At 40.8% G+C, this 14,194-nt stretch overlaps 1 protein-coding gene across 1 annotated transcript in view; it reads left to right on the top strand.

Annotated features, from left to right (window-relative positions):
• The first annotated feature begins 684 nt into the window (after positions 1 to 684).
• Positions 685 to 14,194, top strand: part of SCGN (secretagogin, EF-hand calcium binding protein) — a 51,162-nt gene continuing 37,652 nt past the window's right edge. The window contains 2 exon segments of the mRNA XM_032801255.2: positions 685 to 1,008; positions 1,859 to 1,929. Of these exon segments, the coding sequence (XP_032657146.1) occupies positions 936 to 1,008; positions 1,859 to 1,929 (144 nt within the window). The 5' untranslated portion in view covers positions 685 to 935.

The raw sequence follows: 14,194 nt of genomic DNA on the forward strand, positions 1-14,194 counted from the left end.
ATGCAAAATATAATTTAAGGATGACTCCCTCTCCCCCCCCCCAAAAATCGCATGCATGTGTCTTTTTCAGATGCATGTGCAATGCCAACATGAAGGATTCTTGTTTTAAGTCAATCCTCCCATTGTTTCTAGGTGTACTTGAATTTCTAGGTCTACCCATGTTTGAATAAAATACAAACGTGCAAACCAAAATCAATCTTGCAAAACTGTACTGCAAGAGGACCGAGAAAACACACATTGGCATTGCAAAAAATACACCAAGACTTCAACAGTACTGTATGGACAGCTCCAAGGGCTAGATGTGCCTCATTATTGCAGCCTGATATGAAGATGTCATTCAGACCACACCCATCCCCCTAAACAGGATGGTCAGGTGACTTTGGTGGGCTTGGGATCAAGCCTTTAGGGAAGAGCCACTGTGAGAGATGCTAAAATAAATATCCCCAGCCAGATATCAGAGGGGTAGCCCTGTTAGGCTGGATCTGTAAAAGCAGCAGAGGGTCCTGTGGCACCTTATAGACTAACAGAGGTATTGGAGCATGAGCTTTGGTGGGTTCTAAGAGCTGCTCCTGTAGTTAGTGGTGTCCTCTCTTTGCATCCCTGCAGCTCTCAGACACCAGGGAATGGGGTGGGGGTGATTTTTAACTGGCGGGGAGCTCAGCTGCGGACAGTTGTTTTGCAGTGGAATTTTCCCTCTCCCCTTCTCCCCCTACCCTCCCCCGCTCCAGTGGCTCGGCCTCTGCCCTTCCTCTCACCTGGGCCCATGCGCGCGAGCGCAGGGCGTGTCTCCCTGCGGGCTCTTCTTTGGAAACTCTCCTGCCCCAGTCAGTCGCGGGGTGGCAGGCGGAGCAGGCGGCGCGCTGCAGGGACAGCGGGCGGGCAAAGCGCTTCAGCCGCCGCCGGGACTTGGGCGAGGTCTCTTCCCCTGCAGCACCATGGACAGCAGCCCCCTGGAGCAGCTGGACGCCGCCGGCTTCCTGCACATCTGGCAGCGCTTCGACGCCGACGGTGCGGGAGGTTGGCTTGCGCGGGAAGGGAGCGAGCCGGGGGGCGCTGAGGGTCCCGGGACTGGGAGGACGGGCCCCTGTGGCTGGGTGTGGGGGGGTCTTTCGGCCCCAGGGAGTCCCCCTGTGATGTAGCTGGGGCGCGGTGGCCCTGAGTGCGGCCCCGGGTTGCATGCCCTGTGCCTTTGTGATGCACGTGAGCGTGGTGCCCGAGTCTATGCAACATGTAGCTGGGGCTTCGTATGTGGCTGAGACTTACCACCTACGTCTGCGTTTCCTAGCTGTGGCAGATGTTGCCTGCGCCCGGATAGCCCGCAAGCAGGTTGATAGCGTTAACACCGGGCAGCAAAAATCAGGACAAATGTTCGCTTTGAGCACCAACGAGAATTTTTTTTTAAATCAAGTACTTGCTGAGCATCCACCAGCACGGAGTAGCTGAATCAGTCCTTCCAGGAAATCCTGAACTTCACAGGATTGATCTTATATACATAAGGGAAAATAATTTTAACAATAAACTTCCCTTGCAGAGAATGCACTGGGAGCACAAAATATTTTTCTACTCTGTTACTGCTTCTTTTTTCCTTTTTTTTTTTACGAAGATCTTTACAATAGAGTAAAGAAAAAAATAAAAATATTAAAATGCTAAGACTTTGAATTAAATATAACAACTTCCAACTTTAAGCGATGTGCCATAAGATAGGAAGGATGAATAGACTTATTTAGGAATAAAGAGAACATTGCCCCAACTTGGCACAGTTTCTGTAAACAAAAATGGCTCTATAGTTCGTAAATTGTGCTTAGAGTTAGAACAATAATTATGTCTGTTCAATCATGTATGTTTTAATTGTATTTAGACAATGGTTACATAGAGGGAAAGGAGCTTGATAATTTTTTTCATCATCTACTGAAGAAACTGGGCACATCTGTAAGTACTTACCAAATTACATGCATGTGAAGACAATTGCATTTAAAAAGGTGTTGTGCTCTTTGCTCTGTGACTACTAGTTTCCTTAGTGAGACCAAAGATAAACGGTTTTTATTTTCTCCTAGCAACAACAGGTGTTAGGAGAAACAGGTGCAATAACTCTACCAGTATTAGAGCTGTTTATTTTCAGTCCAACATCTGTTACTCACTCCAAGGTTATAATTTTGGCACAAACCAAATCTCCTCTTTGAAAGCTTGAAGGAAAATCCATTTAGATGATAAAAATGGAACTGAAATTCTTTAATATAGATTTTAGTCTTTGAGAGGAGAGTAGCAAGTATTTATGCTTGATTCAAAACAATGCTGATTTGTTAATATGATCATTGACTTTGGAGATAAAACTACCATAGAAGTATTCCTGCATTAATTTTAACCAGAGCTTATGAAGAGTTATACCTTCATTCTTAGAAGTGGCTAAAGGATAAACATATGAGTCAAAGATACTGCTCATAAGATCAAGACTTATGTATCTTTGTTTGGGTTTGGTTTTTTTGAGCTCTGTTTCATACTACTTATCAGTGCTTCTCATCTTATGCTGTCCACAAATCAAAAAGTACAAAAAGTTTTATGCTAAAATCTCCCTGTTCTCTGTTATCTTCAGTTTATACTTTGCCTTTGAATGTCAGAGAGAACTACTGCCACTGAATAAGTCTGTCCTAGAATTTGCACAAAGATTACATTAAAAAAATTATCTTTTCACTACGGGATCGAATACAAGAAAAAAAAGTCAGCATCTCTTAAAATAGAAGAAATGGGCACAAAGCAAATAAATGTGAAGCAGCTCCATTAAATAAAAACAGATAATAAGACTGGAAAAACAGGCTAGTTAAATCTGAACAGATTTCTGATTATAACATGCAAAATTAAGAATGGGGGTCTTATATACTCCAATTTGCAATTATTCTAAACAAAAAGGAACTTTTGTTTCATTTGCAAAAAGAATAGTTTTATTATGAAATATTGTTGGCTTGTATAGAAAAGTCTATTTAGATATAAATTGCATAAAGGCAGAGAGGATTCAGAGATGAGGAATGAGAATGATTATGGATATAGAAATATTCATATGAAGAGAGGTTGAAAAGACTGTGATTATTTATTTTAAAAAAGAGATAAAATTGGAAGCTTCCATTCTCCCTGCTTCATAACACAAGAAAAAAGGGCATTGAATTAAACTGAAAGGTGGCATATTCAAAACTGATAGAAGTGTTATTTCACACAATGCAGATATTGACTAGAACTCATTGCCATACGATGTTATCAAGACCAAGAACCTAGGAATATTCAAAAAGGGATCAACATTTATATAGATAAGAATATCTAGATTTATAACAATGCTAAAGAAAGTATTGGAAGGAATATGAGACTTCAAGCTTTGGGGTTTAAGCCAAACTTTAATTATGAGGTATTAGGAGAAGAATTTCATAGTGCAGATTATCTGATGTTTGCCTGCTGTGGGGTTTCTTGCACAGTCTTCTGAAGTGTCTGGTGCTGGCCACTGTAGTACTGGACTAGATGGGCCATGAGACTGCTGCAGTACAGCAGGTCCTATGTTCCCGTGATTATGTATCACACACAGAGGTCTATGTGAAGTCTGTTTCATGACATGAAATAGGGCATTACATACCAAAACACTAGTGCCCAGAAACCAGTATCTACAGGGTTCATAATGGAACATATTTTTTTCCCTTTGTTAAACAGGGTACATAATGACAACTCTCATTATTGCCAAAAGTTATATGTTCAAATGATTTAATTGAAATCAGTCATCTTTTCTTTTCTACATCTGTATCTACTATTGCTATTATAAGAAAAAGTTTCACATAAATAAAAACCCTCTGAATTAAATTTAAGGAACAGATTCTGTCACACTTACTCATATGGAAAGTAGTATCTTGCTTTATCAGAGGATTCTCAGGGAAATCGGGGAGCAGTAAGGTGCTACTTAACAGTGAGGGGGCCAGTATATGGCCCTTAGACAATATGATCATGCATTGCCTTGCATCCCTTCTCCTGATATCCACAATTCAAGAAGGATGTTGGTAAATTGGAGAAACATGAGAGAAGAGCCACAAGAATGAGTAAAGGATTAGAAAACATGCCTTATATTGATAGACTCCAGGAGCTCAGTCTGTTTAGCGTAACAAAGAGAAGCTTAAGAGATGACTTGATTACAGACTATAAGTACCTACCTGGAGAACAAATATTTAATAATAGGCTTGTAGATCTAGCAGAGAAAAGTATTACACAATCCAGTGGCTGGAAGTTGAAGCTAGACAAATTCAGACTAGAAATTATGTGTAAATTTTTAATAGTGAGAGTAGTTTGGAACAATTTACCTAAGGTCACAGTGGATTCTCCGTCCCTGACAATTTTTAAAACAACACTGGACGTTTATCTAAAACAGTGGTTTTCAAACTGCAGGTCGTAAGGCACTGAATCATGGCAGCTCAGGTCAGCACCGCCGACTGGGCCGTTAAAAGTCCCGTCGGCAGTGCTGCCCAGCTCAGGCAGGCTAGTCCCAACCTGTTCTGACACCACGCTGAGCCCCGAAAGCGGCCAGCAGCAGGTCTGGCTCCTAGGCGGGGGGCCACGGGGCTCTGCACACTGGCCCTGCCCTGAGCACTGGCTCCCGGCCAATGGGAGCTGAAGGAGAGGTGGTATCCCTGCATGTGAGACACACGTGGAGCCACTTGCGTGCCTCCACCTAGAAGCCGGACCTTCTGCTGGGCTCTCCCAGGATGCAGCATGGTTGCGGTGCCAGGACAGGCAGGAAGCCTTAGCCTTAGCCTTAGCACCCGTGCCTTGCTGCTGACTGGGAGCCACTCAAGATAAGCCTGTGCTTCAACCCCAATCCCCTATCTCAACTTTGAGCCCCCCCAAACCCAGAGCCCCTTCCTGTACCCCAAACCCTTCATCTCCAGCCCCACCCCAGATCTTGCACCCCCACCCCAGAACCCTGGCCCCCTCCCACACCTCAATACCCTACCCCAGCCCAGAGCCCCCTCCCAAACCCTGACTCCCTCATCCCTGGCCCCACCTCACAGCTCTCATCCCCACACCTCAACCCTCTGCTCCAGCACCAAGCGCCTCCCACAGCCCAAACCCCTCTTCCCCAGCTCCATTGGGTCACAGGCATCAATAATTTTCCTCAATTGGGTGACCAGAAAAAAAGTTTGAAAACCACTAATCTAGAAGATATGCTCCAAAAATCATTTTGGAGAAGTTCTATGGTCTGTGTTATAATCTGACCTCCTGTGTATGATCAAAATGGTCCTTTCTGACCTTGCAATCTATGGTCTATTTTCAATTCTCATTGTTTAACTAATGGGAAAATTATCTCAAATCTATAGGGAAGTATTCTGCTTTCCCTTGCATGGGTGGATCTCCCATTGAGGCTGCTGAGTAAGTCTGAGAGTAGAATTTTGTGCTTTGATTGGACACTCCACAGGGAAAGGACTTTTTCTTATTTGTCTCTTAAGCATCATGAGCATCGTAGCACTGTATATGAATGACTTATTTTTGTATAATTATCATATAACATTATGTTAACCCACCATTTTTCTTTCTGTACACATCACCTATTCCATACATGCGTCCTACTCATGTGTGAAGAACCCCCTCCCACAGTGGAAAAAGTCAAGGGCCCCCATGGAACTATTTTTAATTACCCTAAAGAAACACATTGCCTACTGATATCAGCACAGGGCTGGGAGCTAGGATCTCTGCCTTTTAATCCTAGTTTTGACACTGATTCCTTTTATGGGCACTTAACCTCTATGCCTCTTCTACCCTCTGCTACAGAGAGACAATAACACTTAATGACATACCTTGCAGACGCATTACAAGGATTAATTAGTTACTATTTCCAAAGTGCTATACAAGTGATAAATAACTATCAGCTCTGGAAGTTGTCTCTGCTTGAATAGTGAACAGTTTCATAATTATATTTTTTCAACCTCCGCTCTCTAAGCTATTATTTTCCCCCTAATGACCACTGTAATCTGTAACTCGTTATTTTTCCCAGCTTCTCTGCTACATCTTTGTCTGACATTAAATGCAAGTGCATCAAAGCAGCTGGGGAAACAATTAAAGACAGAGTCTATGAGCCACTTGAGAATCAGATTTGTGGATTACGAGCACCGGGCAAGAAAGAGGATTCAGAATGTGTCACTAGTGTAGATGGGTCCAAACCAAAGTCTTGAATCTAGATATCTTTGAACTTTTGAGGGTGTTTTGAAGCAAAGGAAGATCTGAATTTTGCAAAGGGCCCCTAACTTTATAATGGGCCAAACCAAATCCCAGATCCAACCCCCACTTTCCTTATCTAACTATGAAAAGCTATCAGGTCATACCATTCTACCATAACTCCCTTGATTTGCAAGTAGATGTAGATTAATGGGCCACTTCACCTTGAATAGTCCCTTGAAATCTGTTACCTACTTATGCTAAACAATCTGTTCAAATCTTGTATTTAGCAGCGACAGGTCAAGTTACTTTCCCAGACCTGAAGAAAAGCTCTGTGTAAGCTCAAAAGCTTGTCTCTCTTGCCAACAGTAGTTGGTCCAGGAACAGATCTTACCTCACTCACCTCATCTCTCTAATACATATGGTATTATGTTATGGTAGGATTCTGTAGTCTAATTACTAGTCTATGCTGATGGGCTAAGGACTAGATCCACAAAGGGACTTAGGCATTGCAATGCTCAGTGTTGCAGTGCCTAACTTATAGGCATCTTGCTGCACCCATTGGAATCCACAGCCTCTGAGTTAGGTACCTACGTGCCCAGTGCATGGAAGAAAGAGTTAGCTGTCACAGAACTGGATCCACAAAAGACCATCATACTGAGGCCTGGTCTACATTACAGGGTGAAGTTGACGTAAGCTGCATTGCGGTGATCTAGCTGTGGAGGTGTTTTCACTTAAATTTGACTCCCACCGACGTAAGTGCCTCTTTACACCAATTTAGTAAATTCCCCATGTGGCACAGAGTCACGGGCGATGTAACTAGGTGGACACAGTGTCAGTGTGGACACTACATTGCTTACATTAACTGTTACTGGCTTTCAGCAGCCGTTCCACAATGCCCCACACTGACAATACAATTGATACAAGTGGTCCTGGTGAGGATGAACACCAACAACACAAGGAGCAAAGTGTGCACATACACCCAAGCAATTTAATAACTACGGTGGCTGTATGCTGATGGAAGTTAGGTCGGCATAATTCTGTAGTGTAGAAATGGCTTGAGCAGGGTGCTGCCTAACTTAGCTAGTAGGAAATGTCAAGGGGAGAGGTGTGGGCTGAGTCCTGCCCCTCTCAGGAAGTTTGGTGCTGCAGGGAGGCAACTATCACTGCTTGGAATTCACAACTCTCCTGGAGTTAGGTCCCTAAGCAGTTGTTTTATTTTGTTTTGCAAGAAAAACACTCTGTGGGGTGGGAATAGGAAATGATGGCAGCTTCCCTTGTAATTTTTAGCCCAATGACTAGCATATTCACCTGGATGTGGGAGACCCGGGTTACATGTCCCCTCTGCCCCACCTGATGTGGAGCAGGGATCTGAATGTGGGTTTTCCCAGTTCTCAGATGAGTGCTCTAAGCACTGAGTTATGGAATAGTCTGATGTGGAGCTCTCGCCTATTGAAGCTGTTTCACAGACTATAAAAAGCATCATTGCTCACGATACCACACAGCTTTCCTAAGCAACCATGTTTATTCTTAAGGTGAAAGCATTAGAGAAAATATATTAAAGTATTAAAAGAACTTGCACCCATGTTAATAAGCTTACCAGAGATCACCAGCAACCTTCCAGCCTCACGTAGGGGTTTTTTTTTTTTTTTTTTGCAGCCATAGGTTTGTAACAACTATTAGCTTGGAATAAGCACACCCATGAATCTCAGAGTCACTCCTACTATTTGGGCCTCTGACCTTGTCCTCATGTAACAGGTGAACAGCAGATGAAAGGTCTCCTCCTCAGGGCAGAGCTTCAAAAGGCTGAGCTATTGCATAACCTGAGTGGGTAACATTTGCATGGGCCTCTCCCTTGAAATTTCTGGGAAACCCACTTAACTTTAAAAGTTCACATTATTTCAAGTAGTCCTTTGAAGCTCGTAACACTTCCCCAAATTTACTTTAGTCAAATCTCCCTCCTAAACAAGTTTCATTTTTTTATATAAAGTTAAGAGTCTCCCATACAGAAAAGTCTCAAGAGTCTTTGATGTCGCAGCAGCAGCTGAAGAGCCAGGGCTGTTGCAAATTGCCCCAGTCCTGGTTCCTCCTAAACAAGTTACATACAGTCCCACAATAACACATGAACATTTGCATTTTTAATATAGTAAACTCCTAAAATACTTAAACTTACTTCAGTAGGGTTTGTCCAGGATACTGCTGGAAGTTGCCATTTCTGTCATATGTATATAGGTCCTGATTTCCAGCCTGACTTTAGTTCCATTTTTGTGCCCACTGTTTTTTTGAGTGGACATATCTACTGGTTCATTTTCCACCCACAATCAGTTGTAGACAGTTGGTCATATACATGCCTAAGATTTGTGGAGGAATAAATTGGACCATCAAATATTTGTGCCCACAATTTGTGGGTGCAAGTAGAAGGCTAGCTTTTTTTTTTTTTTTTTTTTTTAAGAGGCTATTGTAGTTACTCTGCATAGGAGGCACTTAGCACATGGCAGATTCAGGCTCTCACATGAGTTCAGTTCTCACTGGCTTATGTGGGAGTTAGATCTCAAACCTGCGTCTGGCTCCATGTGAACACAGGGCTTTGCATGCATGCAGCCTGTTAAAGGATCAGATCCTAAGTGAGGTCTGAATTAGTCCAAGGATTTGTTTTTCCAATTTGGCAGACACTGACAACTAGCTGCAGACAGAATTGAATGGTGCAATCTGCCTGCCTTTGTACCAATGAACAAGGGAAATTGGGAATTTAAAAACAAAAAAATCACTTGAAAACAAGCATCTTTCAGTGCTTTAGACTTTTTTCCCCCCTACATGTGATGTACTTACTTAATTGCAGGGAAAAGTCCTATTTTCCATCTCCTCATATGAGGGAGAATGGCAATTGTTAATGACATGACTTGTTCTTGATTAAAGTGATACTCTCAAGGTTGGCATATCCTAAGTTAGACCTACCCTTACATCAAGTTCTAAAGTCTCTGATTCTCTGCACATTTTATTTTTTCCAAAACACATGATTCATCACTGTGTTTTCATTAAAATAAATCACTACCAGCAGCACAGCTCTCTTAACAAGCAAAGAAATATGAGAGAACGTGGGGGCAAGGGCACCCAAAAGAAAAAAATGTGATAAAAGGAGAGAAATTACTGTCAAGTTTCCAGAAGGTTATGGACAACCATCCTTAAGAAATTAAACACTGTGGGGATAAAAAGGTAAATATGTCCTTTCCATCATAATGAGAAGTATGAATATGTCAATTACATTTCTGATGTGAAATATTTTTAAAGGTTTTTTCACAAAATTGAAGGACAGGGTCAGATGTGAAGAGGGGAAAATGTACTTACTATGGTGGGTTGAATTACAGTAATTGTCCCATGCAAAGCTTTGTGGAGTATTATCCTTAATAAGAAATGTTCTTGTAAAAAAATTGTCCTTAAAAGAAATGATTTATGATAAATGCCATGGGCCATATTTTTTACAGCTGTTTATATTTTCATAGCAAAGTTATATAATCTTTTGTTTGCTAATAAGATACATGTTACGGACTTGATCCTAAATAGTGGTGTGCCTTCAATTACCATAGGCTTCATTGGCCATTGAGGATGCTCAGCTGCTCTCAGCACTCCGCTAGATTGGGACTTAAGCCAGTGTCTTTGAAATTTTTATTGTTCACATGATAATAGCTAAGCGGTAAAAATCCTTCTTTCAGACTTGGGTTCAGTCACCATTATAATCTAATACAGATCATAGTTCTTTGAGTAAGGTGACCTTTCTTTTTCCAAAATGAAAACTGGAGTCAGGCACTGCTTTTTATTCCTGTAATTTGTGTCAATTGACAGTAGCGATCTGCCCCTCCTCCTTTCTCTGTCACCGATAACTATCGTATTACCCATAGCTCCTAAGCTTGCAAACTTGGTGTCATTTTTGATTCCTTTTCAGATAGCCACAATCTCCATATGCCTAACTTGAGCAAAGTTTGGAGAATTCTTATTTTATCTAATCTTGTTTACCTCTTTCTATGGAAGAAAAATTCCCTTAATTATACTCACATTGTGTTTTGACTAGGGCTGTCAAGCAATTAAAAAATTAATCATGCAATTAAATATCATTTATTTAATATTTTTGGTGTTTTCTACATTTTCAAATATATTGATCTAAATTAAACACAATACAAAGTGTACAGTGCTCACTTTATATTTTTATTACAAATATTTGCACTGTAATAAACAAAAGAAATAATATTTTTCAATTCACCTAATGCAAGTACTGTAGTGCAATCTCTTTATCATCAAAGTTGAACTTACAAATGTAGAATTATGTAAAAAAAAACCTTTCATTCAAAAATAAAACAATGTCAAACTTTAGAGCCTACAAGTCTACCCAGTCCTACTTCTTTTTCAACCAATTGTTCAGACAAACAAGTTTATTTACATTTGCAGAAGATAATGCTGCCTGCTTCTTGTTTACAATATCACCTGAAAGTGAGAACAAGGTGTTTGCATGACACTGTTGTAGTCACTGTCCAAGATATTTACATGCCAGATGCGCTAAAGATTCATATGTCCCTTCATGCTTCAACCACCATTCCAGAGGACATACATCCATGTTGATGATGGGTTCTGCTCAATAACAATCCAAAGCAGTGTGGACTGACGCATGTTCATTTTCATCATTTGAGTCAGATGCCACCAGCAGAAGGCTGATTTTCTTTTTTGGTGGTTTGGGTTCTGTAGTTTCCACATCAGAGTGTTGCTCTTTTAAGACTTCTGAAAGCATGTTCCACACCTTGTTCCTCTCAGATTTTGGAAGGCACTTCAGATTCTTAAACCTTGGGTCAAATTCTGTAGATACCTTTAAAAATTGCACATTGGTACTTTCTTTGCATTTTGTCAAATTTACAGTGAAAGTGTTCTTAAAATGAACATCATATGCTGGGTCATCATCTTAGACAGCTATAACATGAAATATATGGCAGAATGTGGGTAAAACAGAACAGGAGACATATAATTCTCCCCCCAAGGAGTTCAGTCACAAATTTAATTAACACATTATTTTTTAACAAGTGTCATCATCATGGAAGCATGTCCTCTGAAACAATGTCCGAAGCATGAAGAGGCATAAGAAACTTTAGTGCATCTGGCATGTCAATATCTTGCAACGCCAGCTACAACATTGCCATACGAATGCCTGTTCTCACTTTCAGGTGACATTGTAATTAAGAAGTGGGTAGCATTATCTCCCATAAATGTAAACAAACTTGTTTCTCTTAGCAATTGACTGAACAAGAAGTAGGACTGAGTGAACTTGTAGGCTCTAAAGTTTTACATTGTTTTGTTTCTGAGTGCAGTTATGGGATGGGATGGGATGGGGCAAAGCGGGAGGCAGCATTGTTTTTGGTACTGAGTCTGCCAAAAAAAAAAGTTACAAATATACATGACAATGATTTGGGTGTGTATCTGTGCATATTTAATTGTTTTTCCTAAAGTTAATTAGGTATTTTAAGGGAAAAGTGTCAGTGTGGTCACCAGTGAGAGTGGCCACATAAAAATTTGTTGTGAGAAACCCTGATCTAGTCCATCCATGACAGATGTTTGTCTAACCTGCTCTTAAAAGTCTCCAATGACAGAGATTTCACAACTTCCCTAGGCAATTCATTCCAGTGCTTAACTACCCTGACAGGAAGTTTTTGCTAATGTCCAACATAAACAGATATTGAACAGAACCAGACCCAGGACTGATTCCTACAGACCCCACTCAATATGCCCTTCCAGCGTGACTGTGAACCACTGATAATTACTTTCTGGGAACAGTTTTCCAACCAGTTATGCACCCACCTTATAGTAGCTCCATCTAGCTTGTATTTCCCTAGTTTGATTATGAGAAAGTCATGCAAGACAATATCAAAAGCCTTACTAAAGTCAAGATATACCACATCTACCACTTTATCCCCCACATCCACAAGGCTTGTTACCCTGTCAAAGAAAGCCATCAGGTTGGTTTGACACGATTTGTTCTTGACAAATTCATGCTGACTGTTACTTACCACCTTATTATTTTCTAGCTGTCTGCACATTGATTGTTTAATTATTTGCTCCATTATATTACCGGGTGCTGATGTTAAACTGACTGGTCTGAAATTCCCTGGGTTGTCCTTATTCCTCTTTTTATAGATTGGCACTATATTTGCTTTTTTTCCAGTCCTTCCATGACTTTTCAAAGATAATTGCTAATGGCCTGGATATTTCCTCACTCAGCTCCTTGAGTATTGTAGGATGTATTTCATCAGGCCCTGGTGATTTGAAGACATCTAACTCATCTAAGTAATTTTTAACTTGTTCTTTCCCTATTTTAGTCTCCGATCCTACCTCATTTTCACTGGCATTCATTAAGTTAGATGTCCAATTGCTACTAAACTTTTTGATGAAAACTGAAACATAAGTCATTTAACACTTCTGCCACTTCCACGTATTCTGTTGTTGTCACACCTGGCTCTGATCAGTGTGGTAGCTCTGTTTCTATGTAGTTGATGTCTGTCAGTCTGGAACGCGCTCCCTCACTCACTTCTTCTCCTTGTAATATGAACAATCTCAGGTTACCCAAGATTTGGGGTAGGGAGGAGGAGAGCGCTAATACGGGCTAGCAGTTACCTTTAAAACTACAGTGGTATCTTCCGACTGCAGAAAATGCATCCTCAGGTCACATCTACACAGTGTAACTTAATTGTGCATTGGCAAGACACTTTTTTAAGGGACATTTGAATCTTGTCTATGGAAACCATGGCAATTATTGAAAACCAATTAAATTAATACAGTTAAGTGATAGTAATTGATGTTTGTACTGTGCTTTGAAGATATAAAGATCTGTAAGTATGTTAAGTTCTGTAACTAATAGTAACAATGTATGTCATTTGTTTAAACATTTTCCTCTGTAAAACCCAAAGCTGTCTTCAGACCCAGACCTCTAGTATTTTACATTCTGCTTCTAGGTTGATGGGTAAGAATTTTTTCCCTGCTGTTTCTGGGGTAAGCCCCTCCCAAATGCACAAGCCTTCTGAAGTTTTAACTATCAGCAATGTTTGTTACTGTGATATTAACACTGTCATCTTTCCAGACTCACTGCCTCACTGTAGCAATATAACAGCAGTGATGTGAAAACAAAACCTAGCCCCCAGAGTAGATTCAGACTTGTTTAAGCTTTCTAGAGTCAACATTTTACCCCTGCTTCCCCCTTCCTTCAGATGGGAAATAATCTGCCTCAGGTCTTTTCAAGGAGTAACTTACTTGGCATCTGCAGCTGCTCAGCTGCAATAGCTGGCATGCTGGGGTACAGAGCCATGGCTACCGTAGCCCCCATCCACCTGCACAGTAGCAGCCCCAGGGCAGGCACATAAAATGCTTTCTTACTCCCCTATGTGGGGGTGAAATGCAGTTCTTGACTGCCCTGCATCAACAGCAGAATAGATTCTGCCCTTCCAAATGTTGGGTACGGAGCTAAAGAACAAAGCTGGAGACTGAAGCTAATGTTGTACAATGATATATAAAGACTTCACTTCTAGCATAGCTCTCAGAAAACCCAGATTGTGCATTTTTGACTCTGCCTTTGCTCTCTGGAAGTAAAATGATCCGCTTAGTGATAGTAATATACTCCTATTACCTTTTACATTACAAGAAAGAGAATGGTGCTGCATAGAGAGGGAGGGCAACTTTGAAACATCTGTCATGCTGAAGAACATCTGATCCGAAAGCTAATGGTGCTATGGTTTGCATACATTCCAAATGATGCGTCTTTTAAGTGATTTATCCAATAAGATAGCTAATTGTAAAAAATCCTATTTTTATTCTCATTGTCAATGCTTTTATATAGCTAAAATTCAATGAAGTTGTTAAAAGCTGACACACGGTTGAACAATAAGCTTTTATAACAAAACACTAGTTTGAATTCCACAGCACATTTTTTCAAATATCAATGATGATTATAGTTTCAAAAATAACTTATCCTACTGGGCATGGAGGAGGATAA

The sequence above is a fragment of the Chelonoidis abingdonii genome, chromosome 2, assembly GCF_003597395.2.
Source record: "Chelonoidis abingdonii isolate Lonesome George chromosome 2, CheloAbing_2.0, whole genome shotgun sequence".
Classification (NCBI taxonomy): Eukaryota; Metazoa; Chordata; order Testudines; family Testudinidae; genus Chelonoidis; species Chelonoidis abingdonii.